General features: G+C 42.0%; 1 protein-coding gene across 1 annotated transcript; it reads left to right on the forward strand.

The window, feature by feature from the left end:
• The first annotated feature begins 1390 nt into the window (after window positions 1-1390).
• Window positions 1391-18735, forward strand: LOC118207889 (glutaminyl-peptide cyclotransferase). Its single transcript, XM_035382098.1, has 7 exons — window positions 1391-1629; window positions 9750-9896; window positions 10551-10832; window positions 13974-14141; window positions 15133-15232; window positions 16715-16831; window positions 17312-18735. Exons 1-7 carry the CDS (start codon window positions 1495-1497, stop codon window positions 17455-17457), a joined length of 1095 nt encoding a protein of 364 aa, XP_035237989.1. The 5' UTR covers window positions 1391-1494; the 3' UTR covers window positions 17458-18735.
• The last annotated feature ends 932 nt before the right edge of the window (window positions 18736-19667 follow it).

Here is a 19667-nt window from a genome sequence, read left to right on the forward strand (position 1 = left end):
GAGATACCTACAGGCTGTAGATAATTTGGGTTGACTGTTTCTAATCAACACACATCAGATACATCTTTCATTTCTGGATTGGCATTTACAGACATGTTGCCGTAGAATAAATATTTTAAATGCTGGTTGCTGGACGGCATGTTTTTATGGGTATTATTGTGCAGTAGGCTTCACCCAGAAAGGAATGTGTGGGTGCTGCCGAGATATTTTCACCCAGAGGTCTGCCTCTCTTCTTCTGTTAGGTAGATGGTTTTCTTCCACTTGTTCCAGGGGTAAAAAGTCCAGAGGTCAAAAAGTAAAAGTCCTGCCATTTGTTTCGTCCATAAACTCAGCCAGCTGATTTCACAAATTAGTTCTACCTCGTTGCAGAATAGTGCTAATTAGCAAACCCGGGCTACTGGAACAAAATACTGGGGAGGACTGCTGCTTTCTGAACCTGGATTTATTTATTTATTTGGTTGTTTATTTGGTTATCTAACACATTATGTGTGTGTAACACACATACATTTTAAAGCAATCCGAATATAAGCCATTTTCCCACAGTTACAGTACATGTATAGGTGACAGGCTATATCATGAGAAGACAGATTAAATTCATACAAGAAGAATAACATAGTTGCAGACTAGTGTTACATGGCTGAACATCAAGCAGTTGATTTACAAGCATACAATTGTAACTGTTTCCATGAATGTGTGACAAACTAATAATTAAAGAATAATTAGGTAACATAGGCCTACTATCTAAATGTAAGAATACTTTCAATTCTTTCCAGATGCAACAAATAGTGTCTGTATTTTGGCTTTTTTCAGTGTGGTGCAAACAAAAATAGTGGGCTATGTTTGCTGTGTGTTGAAAGTATTATTATTGGTTATATTTTTACTTTTAAGAATTGGACTGTTTCACATGATGGATTATTCAACCTAGACCAACAGTAGGCTACTTCTACAATTATTCTCATTATTTATTTGAGATTTTATTCCGATTTTTGGTTAAGTGAGCTGAGTATGTTACAATGCATAACGTTTGTTTACCCACACCATCTAAACTCAACGTTGTGAAACTGTTGCTTATACCCTAAATATGGCTATAATCGAGAAAAAAACTGTCAGCATATGGCACTGTGTGTAATCCATAATACCTTAAACAGGCTGTGTTTCTTTATTTTAATGTTTTTGTTTAGTTTGCAGTCTGAAGACAAGAGAGATTCAAGAGGCACATGAGATCCAAAACTGTACAAGAGCTGTAAACAAGGACTCCGGATAAAAACCTGTAGAATACGAACCGCCCAGAACTATACCAGATTTGTTGGTTTTGAAACATGTCAAAGTAAAGGAGTGAAAGATTTTAAGGTTGTAGTTTAAATTGCTTTATCGTCGACGAGCCGTGGTGGTTCAGCGAATCAGTGACGCACGAGCGAACGCCCCAGGTCCTCCCTTGTGTTTCTCACATGATCTCAGAAGCCGGGACCGGAGGAGAGGCGCCGTTATGCGCTGATGGAGCATTGCATCGAGATGGTTGAACGACGCAGAAGCTCGACTGTGTTCTTCGTCTATATCGTGGGCATTTGTGTAACACTCATCGGTCGGATCAATGGACAAACAGACAAGGTCCTGTGGACGCAAGAGAAGGTAGCTTGCCCTCAGCTTTCTTGAGATCTTTTACAGTGAAGTGGTTATAGTTGTGCTTATCAATGATCTTGTTTGAATTAGAATTATAATATTTATTTTCAAATTTGAACAATTTGACATGATAATATACTTTTTCAAAATGTAACTTGCTTTGTACGCTTATATTTCTGACCAATTTAGTGTAGTTACATTTCAAAGAATTCTAAAGAATATTTGCCCTTAGAAATAATCATGATGTATTTTTCTTATTTGTATTTAATAAAAACAATAATTTACAGGCTATTTGCATGGTTAAAGATCTCTCCATAGTTTTTTGTCAGCACGAAACACACCTGTGACCTGAGAACGGTTCCAGAGACCTTTAGTGGCGTTTAATGTGGGAGAGGTTTGGTGTGCTCGTGTTCAGAACCCCCATATTAAACAGGGTGCTCTGCGCTTGTTTTGCTCTTGTCTTCTTTTTGTCTTGTTGCTATGGCAGCACTGTCTTCATCATTGATCTACCAATTGCAGATCTTGGTATTTATAGATCCAGAATAGTAGGCTAACCTCTTAACCCTTACGTCGGTTGGGTCTATACAGCTAGGTTTTATATAAAACCACTGTAGCGAATTGTGTTAACAGATATTCACAGATCTAGCAGGCTATTAGTAAACAGCTGAAATCCACCTCACGCGCTGCTTCCCAAGGCAGGTATTTGTGTAGAAAAGGAAGACCACCAGCTGCAATGAGGAGAGGTAAGAAATGAATGCTGCACGAATTGGTCTGGTCTTTGTAGTGTTAGGCTATACATATTGGGAACAAGCCGAATGAAAATTATCGCCTACATTGATCTGTCGTTCTATCTATTCGAACCTTATTATTAAACAGAGAACTCGAACATAATGGTTATCCCATTACTTGCAAAAATGACGTTGTAATCTACATTTGTATGTGGGATTTCCGTTGTAATATTATCAGTTCGGCCTTTGAAATAAAGGTTAAAACCACATAAGGCACAGTATAGGCCTACACTATGTTGGGGGGTGGGGTTAGGCACTTGACGACGTTCATCAGTCTGGAAACATGGCAGCTTTTCAGTTATTATATATTACAATTTTTGTCATTATTTTGGGTTGCTGAGCCATGAGCAGAAAACGGACCTCACACATGGCGGATTAGCTGGCCTTTCAGTCCAATTAAGCGGACCCATGGCTTCACCATCCCTGGCAAGCTCCCATCACCTTGTATTTGTTAGTAGACTACCGCTGATCCCCTGCGAAAACAAAACCTTCTCCCTACTAAATCTTGAGGACCCAATAGTCAAATGAGCCCAGTTTAAAAGTTCGCCGAGATGTCTCTCATTTCGCCGCAGCTCTGACTGTACCGCGACTTTCGGGACAACGGCCGCGGGAAAGCACGCGACCTTTGAGACCAAACATACAAGGTGCTATCTATCATGAGATCGATGCCAGTCGGGGTTCCGGGAATGGATTACATATCCTACCGCTCTGGGAAGATCAGAATTCAAGTTCTCTTAACACCAGGGACAGAAATGAACAGCGCATAGGCTACTCTGTTCTGGCTTGCTCCCTTGCTTCCAAAAATTGCGTCAGTTATTATGATTTCAGCCTTTTCTTACGCGAGATAAGTCGTCTTGGAGCAATTAACTTGTCTGTCACCACCACATGCAGCACTACCAACGGGTGTAATTACAGGCAAAATTATATATTGTGCTAAGAGCTGTAGACCGCAGTCAGTGCGCTGCCTGGTCTTGTCTGCTTCTGATCATTACAATGTTACCAACCACGTTACAGTTTCCAGGGCTGGTGGCTACAACTCCCTTCTTAACCAATACTTTGGGGTGACTCTGGCGTATAGTTTCGGTCTTAGAAATAGTGCTTTTGTTTTATGCAAATCGTAGTTTAGAACATATACTGATGCATCTAAGCATTATGTTTTGAAACAAGTGCTTTCAAAATGATTACCCTTGGGTAGAAGTGCATTACTCAATGTCAAATATGCAATGTGAAGACAACAATGTATTTTGTAAAGCCACAGAAGCCTCCTGTACTTAATGGATCACAATGAATCCGAACATGAATGAACATGTTCATTTTAACCAGTATTGTAACGTGAGTAGCCTACATATGACCATTTCCAGCTTTTGTTTTGAAAATGTTTGTCTCATTTTGTTTCCTCCAGCAATTCGGCATTCACGGTCGTATTTATACGTCTTCCTTATAAATGCAATGCGTTGTGACAATTTGGGAGCATATGTTCTAGGACTGACGATCTCCAAACTATTTTCAGCTGCAGCTACTTTTCACTGCGGTCAACCAGCTGCGCTGCATAGTCATTGCGTCAGTCGAGTGCACTTTATGCTCAGCCAAAGCAAGCGCACTTCTCAGTGTAGGGCAGCGCCTGCCAGAACGCAGACCGTGCCAGTGCCTATTGTGTCCAGCAGCTTTGTATCGTGACACTTATTTTTTCGTAGCATTGCCCAGAGCAGGAGAGTGTTAGTTCTTCTGACTAAGAAGAATTTCTATCATCCTTTTTATAGAGCAACTCAATAAAGAAACTTTATAAAGCTGAGCTTTCTCCTTATTTTAGTGGAGCTGTTTCTCTGACTTTCTCTGAAAAGTCTGTGATTCATACTCATTTTTAAACGTTTTACAAGTGCCTCATTTATTGCTGTCTGAACTAATATTCTCTAAAAGTTGCTTCTGAGTTAATTTATTCCTCAGACAGACGTTTTTATCACAGCCGTGGGGAAGGAGAGCCATATCTGTTTTTGGAGCATTTGCCAATTTATGATCTCAGTTATTTAAGCAGCCCAGACATTCACAGGGTCTGGCATTTAAGTTAAATTCTTGATAAACTCTAGAAGTACATCTGAAAATGGCTCTTGTTATATGAAGGTTTTACTGTGGTATCATGTATGAGAGCTCTAGAATTAGCACATTTAGCTAATTAGCTCATTTAGGTAGGGCAACAGATGGAAACAAAATCTTGTATATACACATGCACTCTCGCAACCCATCGTGTCAGACTAGGTGACTTCAATTTTGAGAGTATTTCAGTGCACAGTTATCCATCCATCCAGTTATTTTGCATCTATTCAGTGCAGTTATTCAAGTTACATTCTTTAGAGCATAGGAAACCCATTCATTTGAGGAAGAAACAAGAAAATTGTTATTTTGTGTTGTTCTTTATGGTTACTAGGGAGAAGTTAGTTGCTATGTGACCTGCATTTTTTTTTTTTTTTTTTTGGTGTCGTTTCTGAGAGGAAGCAGAATGCACAATACATCACAAAGGTCACAAAGTTCATCAGAATTTCTCTTTCTTATCCAATTATTTGAGATTGATGTGCTGAAGCTGGGATGCACAATGATGGATTCAAAACTAAATTTCAATTTTGGGATTGTGCCAACTTCTGTTATTTAATTATCCCAATCATTTACTCACTCTGACAGTTTGATAATCATCAGGTACACCTGAAAACGAACTGTCTTTGTTAAATATATTGTGGTCAAACACAGGCAGATTCTTGTGTTATGGTTAGCTGGGCTAAATTCTTGAGCCCTGAAATTTTACACGAGTGTTTTAAAAGAGAAGTGGGACTGTAGTGAACTGTACTGACGCCTTCTCAGTCACACTGTATAGGGGAGTATGTGTGCCATGCTGTGGCCTTTATACTGTGGCCAACTACATACTTTAAGTTGTTGTGTGTTACCCCTCCACCAACCGCGTGGAACCAGGGTTCCTACCTCCATGACACACCAACAAGACACTCCTGAGGAGTGTTGCAGAATGCGTGTAGTAAACCTCCAACCAACAACTGAAAACTGGATTGTTAGCTATGTTATGACCTATGTCCTAGTTTTGTATTTAGATTTCTCTGCTGCGTTTGTGTCATTTTCTTCCAGTTTGTCATCAAATTTCTGTCTCAGGTTACTTGGTTTGAAAAAGCTGCCATTTGCCATTCACCATTCACCATTCACCAATGGAGCCTATCTCTTTGGATTTGTGCTCTATACTTGTAGATGGTGATTACTTTATTGACTTTGCATGTTTGACCTTGTTTTGTTGGACTTACGATTCTCATCCTTCCCTTCTGGTTTGTTTGCTGATTTGATTTCATGTTTGACCACTGACTCGTTCAGTTCGACTCCAATTCTTGCCTTAGCCCTTCTGGTTTGTGTGTGCAGAGGATTTCATGTGTTTGGCTGTTTTGTTCAATTTCACCTCGACTCTCGTTTGCCCCTCTACTCGCCATATTGTGACTTCAGTTAGTTTGAGTGTTTCCAGCTGGATCACAGATCTTACAGTTGGGACACCATTTTGTAATTAGGCTTTTTCCTTTATTTTTTAAGGTGACTGTGGAATTTAAAACTTCCATTTAAATTTTTAATCTTGGGGGGAACAGTATTCAGACTCTTGGTCTCAGCCTGCAGATTAAGCATGCCAAAGCTCAGTGTTTAAAGCCACCCGTTTATAGCCAGAGTTTAGTTAGTTTTGGATATGAATGTTTGGTCTGCTGTATCATTTCCCTTATCCTTTTTGATGTTACAGTCTGACCTACAGTTGTAACAGCTGTAACAGCTGACTCAGGGGTTCCAGAGCTTTTAAATCTCAGGACCCTCAAGTGAAGTAAAAGAAAAACTAATTCAAACAGTGACATGAAAACTCCATGGTTGGAAGAAATCTCAGGAGCAACCCGACTATGGAGGGGAACCCTGTCCTCTGCTGGCCAGCCCAGTGCAAATAGAACATATAATGTACACATATGGGTCCTTGAACCCCAGTTTTGGAACCCCTGGAATAGGGAGGATAGCGAGTTACATATGTAATGAAAAGCATTACTCCATTGGAGAGTGAGCTATACTGTATGATTGATCAGAAAGACAGAACTATAATCATTTGTTTTCACTGTTAAGTACTTTGCCTTGAGCTACACTCTGTGGTTCTCCTTATCTAGTTAATAAAATAGCAAGTTCATAAATTTCTTTAAGGAGTTTCCAGAGACAGAGCAGCCAGGTAGTCACAGAAATTCACTGTTTGAAAGCAGCCTGTTCTCCTTGTACATTACATGCAAACATTTCAAATAATCACAGAAGTGAGAATTTTTATAAAGAAAAAGATGAATTCAGATGAGTTATTGTAAGTCTATTAAATTGGATGAAAATATTGTGGAAGTGGAAATATTTCACTGGTTACACGCTTTAAATAGGGACCTTTCCTTCCCTTTTCTGCAGTATTTAGTCTACGAGGGCAACGTCTTCATTTACGAAATGTTTTTGTGACCTACTTCATAACCCTCATGCATAACTCTCACCTCCCCTTCTCTCTGTAGGTTGTAGCATGTTGCAAATCTCAATGGCATCATTATTGAGATTTGCAACATGCTGTAGAAGGCTGTAGAAGTATTCTACATTCTCAAGCTGCTTGGTGTCTTACCATGTGGAATTATGTTGCTGAATTTTGTGGAATAACGGTGTGGAATTCCACCCGTATAAGCTCAGGCTTTTTGCAATGTGAATGAAGTGTCTATTTATTGCTGAACTGTGAGAGTGGGAAATGAGAGGTGCTGATAGCAGAGTGAAAATCAATTTTCAGTTATTTAAACCCATATTATTTTTATACCCATATTATTTTTATGAACTTAAAAGTATGAACCACAATGTTCAGGAAAGTGCAATAAGATGAGTACACACCACAAAAACAAATGAATGTTGCTCCCATTCTGGGTTCTCTTTCTGATTGGCTGCGGCATTCGTAGCCAGATGAAATCTTTGCCTTCAAATTCAGAAATGCTTAAAATAAACAAGGCTTCAGTAATCTGTCGTTAGTCTCACACAGATTTAAAGGTTTTTGTGCTTTGTTTGCCCTTTTAATTTGTTAAATGAACATTTTAGCATAAAATGTAGACGTTATTTCCAGGGTTTGTTTTTGGGAGTGCTGGCCTGTGTATCCTGCCAATTTACAGCACACCTGGCTCAAATACACCCTCTCCCCAGGTTCCCAGGTTAAGAGTATATATAAAACACAGTACAACATTCTTACGTTGAAGGATCGAAACATTCCAATGTTCAGTTGACGTAAATTTTATAAGTAGACATGGATATGCATGTTTTTTGCTGTCTCAACAGAGAAAGATCGCCTATACAATCTCTTTAAAACAGTGCAAACAATGACCATTTCTCCAAAAAGCAGACTAGATTTGTTGAGTGAAAATGAAAGTTTTTAGGAAAAAACGAAAGCAAGGATTTTCTCGTTTTAATTTGCATACACCGGGTTAGCTAAGGTAAGACAACCACATGTGATTTATGATGAGCAGCTGTTCCAGCGATGCATGTACGAACTATGTCATAGCCTTGAGATATGACCGGGCCTCAAATAGGATCGATGTAATATGGCTCTAGGGGACTCTGGCATTTGGGACAGTTCCAGGGTGAATCACCGCTCAATCAGAGTCAGTAACAATGGCAAATGATCAAAATCACTGTCAGTAACATGGATCATAATGGGTTTTATTTGGTGCATTTTCCCACGATCTCAAGCCACTTAACCTGCTAGCTAAACAAATATCAGTCAGTATTACCAGCATGTTTAGCTGTAGCCATTTAGTCATTTAGTGTAACTGGATTTTGCAGCTCATGTGAAGAGCTGTGTTTAAGTAGCTAGATGTGACAGAAAGCGGAGTATAGGTTTCAAGGTAATTAACTTGGTGAAACAAAATGGCCTCTTCACCCCAGCAGTCTCAGTCAGTACCACCTCCTCCCCCCACCTCTTTCTCCCCCTTTCCCTCAACCTCCTCTTCTTTTCACCTCCTCTCCTTGACCCTGTTTGTCTGAGCACTTTGGTGTTGCTTAGTTATATATCTTTATATAGTCTCACTGTACTGTATAAAGTACCTTAATGTAGGCCTTTGATAAGGACAGTTCTGTGTTAATTTATATATTTATATGTAGTTACATGTAGTTGTGTTAGCTAGACTAATTTCTGCCAGTTACCTGTAAGCATTTCTGCTTTGCTCATACTGTATAGTTGACCAAAATAATAAACAGCTTAGTCCAAATGTAGCTTATTTAGTGCATATGATGGGTACGAAATCACTTGTAATCGAATAGAAATATGTAGCTGATCTTAAATCTGAAAGTCCGAGTCAACATCGCATCTTTCACTTACATATGAAAGCGCAGGTGTTGTGGGTTTGGGAAATTCCAAAAAAAATCTGGGAATTCGTCCACTGTTCTGCGCATGCAGGTGCGCGCAGCGCTGCGGTTACTCAGCCTTAACGAGGCTTAATCTGCTCCTTCCTACGCGAGCAGGAGAGCAAATTGTGACTAATGGAGGCAGATTACAGCGTGATTACCAGCAGGCGGCTTCAAACAGAAATCGCTGCCGTCTCCACCGGCAACCAAATGCGTCGGCACAGCTGGGTCTGTATCTGGCCTTTAATCGCTTTCGCTGCCGTTTCCCCGCGCGGCCCGTCTCGTCATCTGCGTGAGGCGCTGCGAATACAGATCACGGGCGGAGAGGACGCCAGCGTGGGATGCAGTGGTTAGCCGTGTGATGTGCCATTGGCCTCTGAGGGTGTAGGATTTAGTAAAGAAATCAGCAGCAGTGTAGTATAATGGGTATGTACAGTATGTATATATGTATAATATAGGTGCTGGTCTTGTAACCTAAAGGTCACAGGTTCGATTCCTGGGTGGGGCACTGCTGTTGTATCCTTGAGCGAGGTACTTAACCTGCATTGCTTCAGTATATATCCAGCTGTATAAATGGATGCAATGTAAATGCTATGTAAAAGTTGTGTAAGTCACTCTGGATAAGAGCGTCTGCTAAATGCCTGTAATGTAATGTAAACACCCTCATGTAGTGAGCACCACTTGTTCTACATCTTAGAATTCCCCCAGAATCAGAGGTGTACATATATGAACTGGAAAAGACTAGTTTATGAAACATTATGACTGCATAATTGTCCCAAGTCATTTCCCAGGGAGGGAGGGTTTCGTCAGCATATAAAATGGCGAGTTCCTCGTCTGGCTAACCGGGAATGCGCGATGAATCCTATCCTGCCGTGTATGTGGCGTGCTCCTCCAGATGATGGCGCCCTTTTTGTTCCATTCCTGCAGTTATCCCACAAGCCCAGCACCCTGACCACTGATGACATCACCCGTGTGCTGTCCCAGACGGACCTGGAGCGCATGTGGCAGACGGACCTGAAGCCCATGCTGGTGACCCGTTACCCGAGCTCCGCTGGGAGTCTGTCCGTGCAGCAGGTCAGCGCCGGGGGTGACGAAAACACATGCACAAGCACAGCCGCATTCCTTCTTTCACAGACACACTGGCTCCCATTCACTTTCTCTTTTACCCGCTCTCTCACTCTCTTGTTTACTCACACACATTCTCTCTCTGTCTCTCTATATATCTCTCTTAATCTCAGACACACAGTCTTGAGTTTATTTCTGTTTACGTGAAATTTATGCATGAGATTCAGAGATTTCAGAAGTAGCGTACTATATTTCTCTTTATGTCTCTCTATGTATTTGCAGAGGTGGAAAGTCCAGCGTTCAGAAAGTAAAAGTCCTGCCATGTGTTTGTTCCACCCATGAACTCAGCTAGCTGATTTCACTCATTTGTTCTACCTCCTGGCTGAAGAATTGTGCTAATTAGCAAAGCAGGTGATTGTAACAAAATATCGGGGGGAACTTCATGAAGCTGGATTTTCCACCTCTGGACATTCACTATTTGTCCTTTCAGCTGTGCTCATGTATTGTTTTACACTAAGCCAGTATATGTACCAGGTGTGATACTCATAACATCTCATAACATAAGCATTTTTTTTTGGAATGCATATATTAAATGGTATACCTTCCAGTAACAGTTTTCCATGCTCTGACTCCAGCTGTTCTAACGTGGCTGTACTTCCCCAGCACATCCGGAGCATGCTGGGGGCCCTAAAGGCAGGCTGGGAGGTGGAGGAGGACCGCTTCCAGTCCCACACCCCCTACGGCCCGCTGACCTTCACCAACATCGTCGCCACCCTCAACCCCTCGGCCAAGCGCCGCCTGGTGCTGGCCTGCCACTACGACTCCAAGTACTACCCGCCGCAGTGGCACGGGCGGGAGTTCGTCGCCGCCACCGACTCGGCTGTGCCCTGCGCCATGATGCTGGAGCTGGCGCGCACCCTGGACCAGGAACTCAAGACCCTCAAGGTGCGGAGTACCAGTACTTCAGCACACCCCCACCTCACTGCAGTAACACTCCTGCTGTTTAACTACATTAGCAGGATGGATTACATTGCATTACATTACATTTACTTAGCAGACGCTTTTATCCAAATCGACGTACAATAAGTGCATACCAAAGGTCATTGGAACAACTGCAAAACACAGGTCCGATAAGGTGCAATACTCATTTTGTAACAGTTATTCATAGTCATGAGCATGTTAAGTTCAGTTTACATAGTAAGCATAGGCTAGGTCAGAGAGTAATGTTAAGTAAAATCTAGGAGGCATGACAACAAGCTACAACATCAAAAGAAGTTCAATGTAAGTGCTGGATGGAGGTACATGTAATATGAAAGTGGTACAGGAGGTACATGTGTGACATGAAAGTGCTACAGGACCAAAGTGGAAGGAAAGGATTACAGGAGGCCATCTAGGGTACATTTTGGTGTATGACCTTTTTTTGGGGAGGGGGCAGAAAAACAGCTCAATAAACCTACTTGATAATGTAGTTCTGCGGCTTCTGGGCGGCTCATCCTGTTGAGAAACAGCTTACTTGTCTACTATTGAGAATACAAGTTGTATACAACTTGTATGCTACTTGTATACTCAATAGTAGGCAAGTAAGCTGCTTTGGACATGGTTACTGTTCCACTGGATCCATACCCAATACTCGTCGTACGAATGCCTCCTGGTGGCAGCTCTACAAGGCAAGATGTCATGCAGCAATATCCTGTTTGATCCAGTAGGTGGCAGCACACACTTTTGACAGCAGACATTATTTCTCCTTGACATGAAGCAGGCTAAACGAGAAATGCGAGTAGTTCATTTTGGGTCTTTTTTAAATTATTTGCTTTTTCTGTGTTCCACAGGCATGGCCTGTGGAAACTGCAAAAAAGTAATGTAACACGTTCTATATTCCCTCATCCAAGTTTCAGGTTGGCAACAGGAAGTTCCAGTGCCGTCTGTGTTGCTGCTCTTGCTATTTAAAAAATGCTACTTGCAGTTCTGGGACTGCTAGGTAGCTTATCCTGTTCCGACACTGTTCCAACATGTGTATACCCAATCCTGTTTACTATAGTGCCAGCTGTGGTAGCAGCTCTACAAGACAAGGTAGTGTCACCCATAGATTGAGGGTCTCAGTTGGCAAGATTTGATGTAACGCATCACACACCAGCAATGTTCTCTGGTTGGTCAGGCAGCCTGTAGCCTTTCTGTTCCAGTATAGCCCTGGATTTTCTCTTTCAGACATTGATGATGATGAATGGTGCCAAAACTAAGAAAACCAGAAAAAAATCTGAAAAATGTTGCCTGTGAATGCTGATGAAAAGAAGAAGATCCAGTGAAAGGGCTCTTTAGAATAGAAGATTACAGAATTACACTTTTATATTATTAAAAATGTAATTATTCAGAAAATGATTATTTTTGGAATAAATGTGGTCACTGTTTGTTGACAACAGTGTGTGTAGGGGCGGGGGGGGGGGGGGGGTGTTTATTCACAGTGCATCACTCCCCTGTCCCTGTCACCATGGACGTAGATATCAAAGGTTAGGGGTGCACCCAGGCCAGGGCAAGGGGCAATGTTTGTTTGACACTGCTGTCACTGATCCTGGCAGCCCTGGTAAACAGGCAGAATTCAGATTAATCATTCACAAATGCAGTTTCACCGATACTCACAGAGACAAGAAATGGAGGAGGAAAGATTATTCATTTACTTAGAATTTCCCTAATTTTCCCAGTTTGTGACCAACTTTATGTATTAATGCACCTTAGCTGTGACATTTCTCCATATTACGTGACCTATCATGGTCAACATTTTTTAGCACATCAAAATAACTGCATATGCACTGTAACTGCAAGTCATTTCTTTTACCATGTACTATATCTCACAACACACCTTAACTCCTCTTGTGACACATCACTGACCTCAGTGACCAACCCACAGGGAACCACACATTTAGCTAATTCTTATCTGGATTGCATATAAAATAACGCATACAATAGGAGCCTGATGAAATATGCAGTAAGTGTTGCTATATAAAGAGTTGGCACATTGCCATGTTGAAAGAGACAAGCTAAGACAAGCCAAAAGAAAAGGGGCTGTTGCATCAACAAGCGTATCTCATGTGTAATCACAATCGCATGAATAGTATTGCTCTAAATGGAGCTCTTCATTCAATCTGTCATAGTGCATGGACATAATCTAAGAGCTAAATGTGTGATCCCAGCTTGCCCAACCTTCATGTAATGTCATGAGAGCTTGTTAAAAATTTTGGGTAATCATGTGTTCTTTGCAAATGTGTACATTCTAAACCTATTAATTATGCTCTGCAAAAAAATCCATAGAATGTGACCGGTATTGTGACGCGTGCACATGGTAGTCCATCTGTAAAAATGAGTCAAATGTATAAGTCAGCTATATAGTTATTTGTAATGTCATGTCCTGTTTAATCCAGCAGGTGGCAGCACATGCTTTTGACAGCAGACTTCTTTGCTCCTTGACGTGAATGTGGCTATGCATTTGGGGTCATATGATTTTCATTTATATTTTAGTTCTGTGTGTATCTCAGACATGGTGAGTGGAGTCAGAAAGAAAAAGTAATATCTCTCATATTCTATATTTATTCATCGGCACTTCCTTATTCAAGAAAATTCTAGTTGACAACACAAGGTCTCAGTGCTGTCTGTGATGCTGCACTTGCTATTGATGTTCTGGCTTCCACCACACCCATTCATTAATATTTATAAAGGGCCAGCAAACCAGAATATTTAATGCATGTTCTGTCTCTACTGTTGAAGCCAGAAAGGTTTGACCCATCTTCTGAAGATGCACAGCCAAAGCCAATACTGGTGGCATGTTCTGATCATGGCTATGCCTCTACGAATGTTCATGAAAAATGTAATATTGTACCAAAATCTCCAGTAGCTATTGGAACCAGAGGAATAAATTAAAGATGCAGGAAGGAATACAGGAGTCGTTCATGGGGATACCATGAGGCAATCTATACTAGAATTTTCAACATATAGGGTTGACTTTCTGGTTAACATACTGTCAGTCTGTGGTATTACAGGCTCACCACATGATTAGTATATAGACAGTCTGTCTTTTGATCGATTCCACTCTTGCAGGGCTCTGAGCCAGACCTGACGCTGCAGCTGCTGTTTTTCGACGGAGAGGAGGCACTGTTCCAGTGGAGCTCCACGGACTCTCTGTACGGCTCCCGCCACCTGGCGCAGAAGATGGAGAACACCCCGCACCCGCCTGGTGCCACCGACACCAACCAGCTGCACGGCATTGTAGGTCTCCCGCAGTTACCCTATACATTCCCATACACCAACCCACGCCTACCCACACACACACATGCACACACATGCATGCACGCACACACACATGCACGTGCGCACACACACTCTCGCACACACACACACACACACACACACACACATGCACGTGCACTCTCATACACACTCGCACGCACACACACATGCACACACACGCGCACACACATACATGCATGCACACACGTGCACACATGGCTGCACACACACACACACATGCATGCACACACACATACATACACACATGCTTGCATGCACACACAAACACATACACATTCACACCTACACATGCACACGCGCACACACACACACGCATGCACACACACACACACACACACAAGCACATGCTCACTCTCACAGAAGCTACAAACAGGACCACAACAGTCCCTTTGAGAACTGGTCTTCTCTCACACACTCCTCTATCCCTGTGACCCATTCATTTATCCATTCCTGCCTGTTTAACCAATGAGATGTGCTCATTACAAAATGTCTTCCCATAATTCTCTTGCGTGCCAAAAAAGAGATTAGATAAAATGAAAGACAGGATTTGAAGGGCACTTGTTCAAAGGCATTGGCCGTGTACGGCTGCGCTCGGGGCAGCAGGGTCAAAAGCAGAGCACAACCTCACGGGAAGACAAACATGGTGTCGTCCATCACTCCAAAGGCCTGTGCGCATGAGAGGGGGGTTGGGGGTTGGGTCGATATCTATGGTTCCCTTTTCAATTCTTCAAACAAAAGGCATGTCATCCCTAGTTGCCACACACAGACACACTCACGCACACAAACTTCAGGCAGATACTCCCCATTTGTTGTCCTATGAAATGTACTGGGCGTCTCTCAGATGCTGTTATAACCAAATGAGGTCAAAGGTCAAAATGAACCCCAGCGCTTCCCTCCTGTGGGACTTTACATTTGGGTTGCCCATTTTCCTTCATTTCCTTCATTCCAGGATCTGTTTGTTCTGCTGGATCTGATTGGTGCCCCCACACCACGATTTGGCAACCACTTCTCCAACACAGCCACTTGGCTGAGCAGGCTGCAGAACATTGGTGAGTATCACCACAGGTTCTCTATAACAAGCAGATGGTCAGCTCCTACTTTCACATTATACTCCGTATTTCCTTATGTAAGTGGAAAATCAGAACCCTATACATTTCAGCTGTAGCTGGGGCAGAGCGTTCAACAGAGCTGTTTGATGTGAAGCCAAACTGTGATATTGAGTATCCACTTTGTTGTACAAAATATTGCCTAGTAACCACATGGTAAGCTTCTGTACACTTATCTTCCTTACTCAAGCAGAAGCTCATTGTTAAAAGGAGTTACGGTGCAATATTAATTTATGAGTATGTATGAGGAGGCATGACTAAGGACAGGCATGTACAGTAATTGCCTTCTATATAATCCTTGACCACGCCTCTTCATGAATATTCAGAAGATAAATCAAATTGGAATGGTTCTGCAAATGGTTCTAATTAACATCTATTCCTTCCACTGGTCCTTGTGTGATCTTTTTTAGTCAGTCAACCAAGTAATAAATTAAATGTAAAGAAAATTTCTCCACATGCATATGTGTACAAAACATCTTAGCAAATTTATTGTCAGTCTCTGGTGTTTTATAATGGTGAAGTTAAACAGGATTCTAAATGATGCACAATTTTATAAAGCCAACTGATGGGCGAGGACAGTGTGAATCATATATTGAAACAATGGAAATTACTCGGGACAGACACCAAATTACACCCAATTTTAAAGACTGTCCATTATTCTCATGTAAGAGATGGAGAACATTCACACAAAGCAGTTGATTGACATATTCCTCCCATAACTGTCCTTCTAAACTAGAGTAGGCTTACGTTGCACACACTGTAACATTATGGAGGCCAACAGCTTTACACACCCATGGGTGGGTTAGTTTGTTTTTTATTAAAACCATTCAAACTAAATAAGCTCCGGTACAAACATTATATATTTAATTACACGTTTATGTGGGATATGTCTGGAAAACATCAAGTCCACTCAAAAGAAGACTACGGCATCATAAGATAAGTTATTTAGCAAAAGCAAGTCACATCCCCAGTAACCAGACATCTACAGAAGGAATCTCACCCACTGGCAAGCATAAGGTTTATGCATGTAGAAAAGCTAGCCCTTAGCCATAGAAGTTTAGGAAAAAAATATTATAAAAGGAAGTCTTTTGGCAGTGCACATTGGCCACTAATTCCTTTCAGAAACCATGACGATTCCAAGCACATCTTTTTAAATCTGCACTTCAGCTATAATTACGTGTAATTGTTATTGATTGACTAAATAATTGTTGCAATGAGTTTCATTACTGAGCCTCACCATTATAAAAACTCATTACTGGCAATTATTTTTCACGCTAAGGAAGATTAGCCTGGAAATTAAATGTTCTTGGCAAATTTTAATATGGCACTTTGTGTGGACCAACTTTATATGTAAATGGTATAAGCGAATGAGAAAGGAGTCCTCCTCTGACATCACGTTCTCCTGGTTGTGTCACGGTTCCGCAGAGCGCCGACTGCACACCATGGGCCAGCTGGAGGAGCACCCAAATGAGGTGCAGTACTTCTGGCCCAACCTGCCGGTTCATCCAGTGGTGGACGACCACAAGCCTTTCCTGAACAGGGGTAAAAACCTACTCCGAAATCCTTAACCTCACATTTTGTTTGTACCCAGCACCACCCTGACTCCCACTCAACTCACCACCCCCCCCCCCCCCCATCCTCTGGTATCTCCCGCAAGCAAAAGTCTACCATTTACCGCTGCCTCTTTAGAGTACAAATGTTATTAAAGTATAGCAAAATGATGACGCAGGATGGCCTCTTCTTGACTCATTGTAATTTTCCGTTTTTGTACGGTATATTTTGTATTTATTGCATCTTTTGGTAGTCTATCAAGGAGGAGAGGGACATCAGCCAATACAAGTTGATACCAAACAAAGAAAATTCAATCTCTGTGTTTCTGGGCTAATTATCACCACATGCTGATCTGTGATCATATAAATCACGTGCAGTGTGTGTGTAATCTGGAAGGAGAAGGTTTTCGGGATTCCAGAATAGACAGAAGGACGCATTGACCATCCGCCGTTCTTCGGGTGTCTCCCGCAGGGGTTCGAATTCTCCACCTCATCCCCACGCCTTTCCCCTCGGTCTGGCACACCTTCGACGACAACGAGCAGAACCTGGACCGGACATCCATCCAGAACCTCAACAAGATCATGCAGGTGTTTGTGCTGGAGTACTTGGGGAAGTGACTCCGCCGTTGAAACAGGGTCAAGGGCCTTGGAGTACTGCCAAGGACCTCGTCGGGCCATTTCCTCCTGAAGCCCCAACCTTCTTGTTGACTGTACTTATTTATAACACGCTGCCTTTTCCTCCTGCATTCCTCCTGTACAGCATCGGTTTGGCCACCATTTTGTCGTGGAAGTCAGGGAGATCACTAATCCATTTGGTCTGTAGTCAGAGGTCTAAGGTTCCCATACTGTTTCTACTCAAGTCCCCCTAAAATTATTACCCAGAGGCTGTGGATCCCCCTCTAAAATAACATTGGTAACGTTTATCACCTTCACTCAATGCCCACCATAGGGCATTGAGTGAACGCAGTGGCTATTTAGCACACTAGCATTAGGAATCATGTCCAAATTGTCATGACATTACACCATGCCTCTATATGAGACTGGTAGCTATTTAGCCCAAGAAAAATATTTTGTCAATGAAATTATCAATATTGTTTTCCCATGAAAGACCCCATTTTGCAATCATATTTACTTTCATTTAAAATGAGCATTTATTTGTTCTGAAAGATAAGTCTGTTTCTCTCCCATATGGCATACATTTAATAAGACTTAAGGTCTACCATGTGGAACTGTGGTGTTACCGTAGTTGCATTGACATGTTGAAGTGAATGTGTGTAATAGTTGACTAAACATAGGTGCCACATAGAAACCAAACGGTATGCCCAACTGCAAAGAAGAGTTCTCTAAGGGACTGTTTTGTTAAAGCGTCGCACTGATGCTCATGGTACTCATGCGTTGTACACAATGTCAGACAAGAAGATTTAGTGAAAATAGCAATAAAATAGGAGTTTAGCATAGCCCTCTTTTTGAACTGTGTTAAATAATTGATTTTGTCCTGGTCTCAACCAAATCCAAATCTGTATTGTAATTATGTTTAACATGCGGTTTCAGGACAGAGAAAAACCTGTAACTGGTGGGTAAAGGTAATTTTGCATTCCAATTACTAGTGTCAATGGTGAGTTGCCTGCATTGCGGATTGTAACCTCTGTATTTATGTGAAGAGAACTGTATTAAATGTGATTCTTCCTGTGATCTTTCACTACTTGCCTCTGTACTGTCTGTGACTTTTACAGAAATACCTGTTCTACAGTTGTAGCCTTAATAATAACTTTTGAGCCCTTTTGAGATTGGGCCTTTTACTCTTTGCGTGTACTCCTGTGCCAATGTTTTGTGTGCCAAACGTTTGGTGAACGAGGAAATGAAGAAAGAAAGATTAAAACGAAAACAATTAGCGGCGTTTCGCTTCCTCGTCTGCTTGGTGTCTTGTGTCATTCCTCACTTGTTTTCCGGTTCTCCTGGCTCAGTCCGCAGCGCTGACAGTTGGCGATTTAAGGATTCGGTGTAGCGAAAGCCGATTTCACCCTGCGTTTCGGGGAGGGGGCGGCTCCAATTTTAATATTAACGGGCGAGGAATTCCGCGCAGCTGCGTCTGGCACAGAGGCTCCCGACCGCGCGCGTTCTTGGAAAGCGTCGCCGCCGTAGGCAGCCGCGCCTCAAACCCTGAAGAAAATCCGACAGGAGACACATCCTCTGCCCAGAAAAGGCTCTGCTGTGCACAGGAGTGGGCCGGACGCTAGCGCTACTTACAAACCAGGGTACATCCTGAACAGTGGAGACCTGTGGAGACCAGGAAATTCCTTACACTTTCCTCCGTGCTGTGAGCAGGCCTCATTCACCACACTGGAAAATATTTGATACAAATTTCTAGAAAGTACATGGTTCTCCTCTCCTTTAAAATCCTTGAAAATCCTTGTATTTGGAAAATAAGCTCAACGAATGAAGCTGAACTATAGCTTTATTTATTTATTTCCTATGAATATGACCTGATAGTTGAACCGAGAAATCAGTTCCCTTTATGGAGATATCTTTTGGAATCAAAGTGGGAATGAAAGCATGGGATTGTATAGCCAATCAGGGGAGGGGAGGACTAGGTGGCCAGATGTAGGATGCCAATTCTTACATGAATTTGGCCGGGGATAACACCCCTACTCTTTTGAAACTGCTGTGGGATCTTTAATGACCACAATGAGTCAGGACCTCTATTTAATATCCTCCTACTGTGCCCCCATCACTGTGTTCGGGGAACTGGTTTTCTATGTTTATCCAGAGAGTAGACGTCCTCTACTGGCCCGTCAGTGCCTCTTCTTTACATTTTGAAGGGTTGGATT

This window comes from Anguilla anguilla, chromosome 1 (assembly GCF_013347855.1).
Source record: "Anguilla anguilla isolate fAngAng1 chromosome 1, fAngAng1.pri, whole genome shotgun sequence".
NCBI lineage: Eukaryota > Metazoa > Chordata > Actinopteri > Anguilliformes > Anguillidae > Anguilla > Anguilla anguilla.

What these genes read in the sequence shown, in the direction of transcription:
- LOC118207889 (XM_035382098.1), top strand. Translation starts at nt 1,495, where the DNA reads ATGGAGCATTGCATCGAGATGGTTGAACGACGCAGAAGCTCGACTGTG. An exon ending in AGGAACTCAAGACCCTCAAG is followed by an intron (nt 10,833 to 13,973) that starts GTGCGGAGTACC and finishes CCACTCTTGCAG; the next exon opens with GGCTCTGAGCCAGACCTGAC. An exon ending in GAGCAGGCTGCAGAACATTG is followed by an intron (nt 15,233 to 16,714) that starts GTGAGTATCACC and finishes ACGGTTCCGCAG; the next exon opens with AGCGCCGACTGCACACCATG.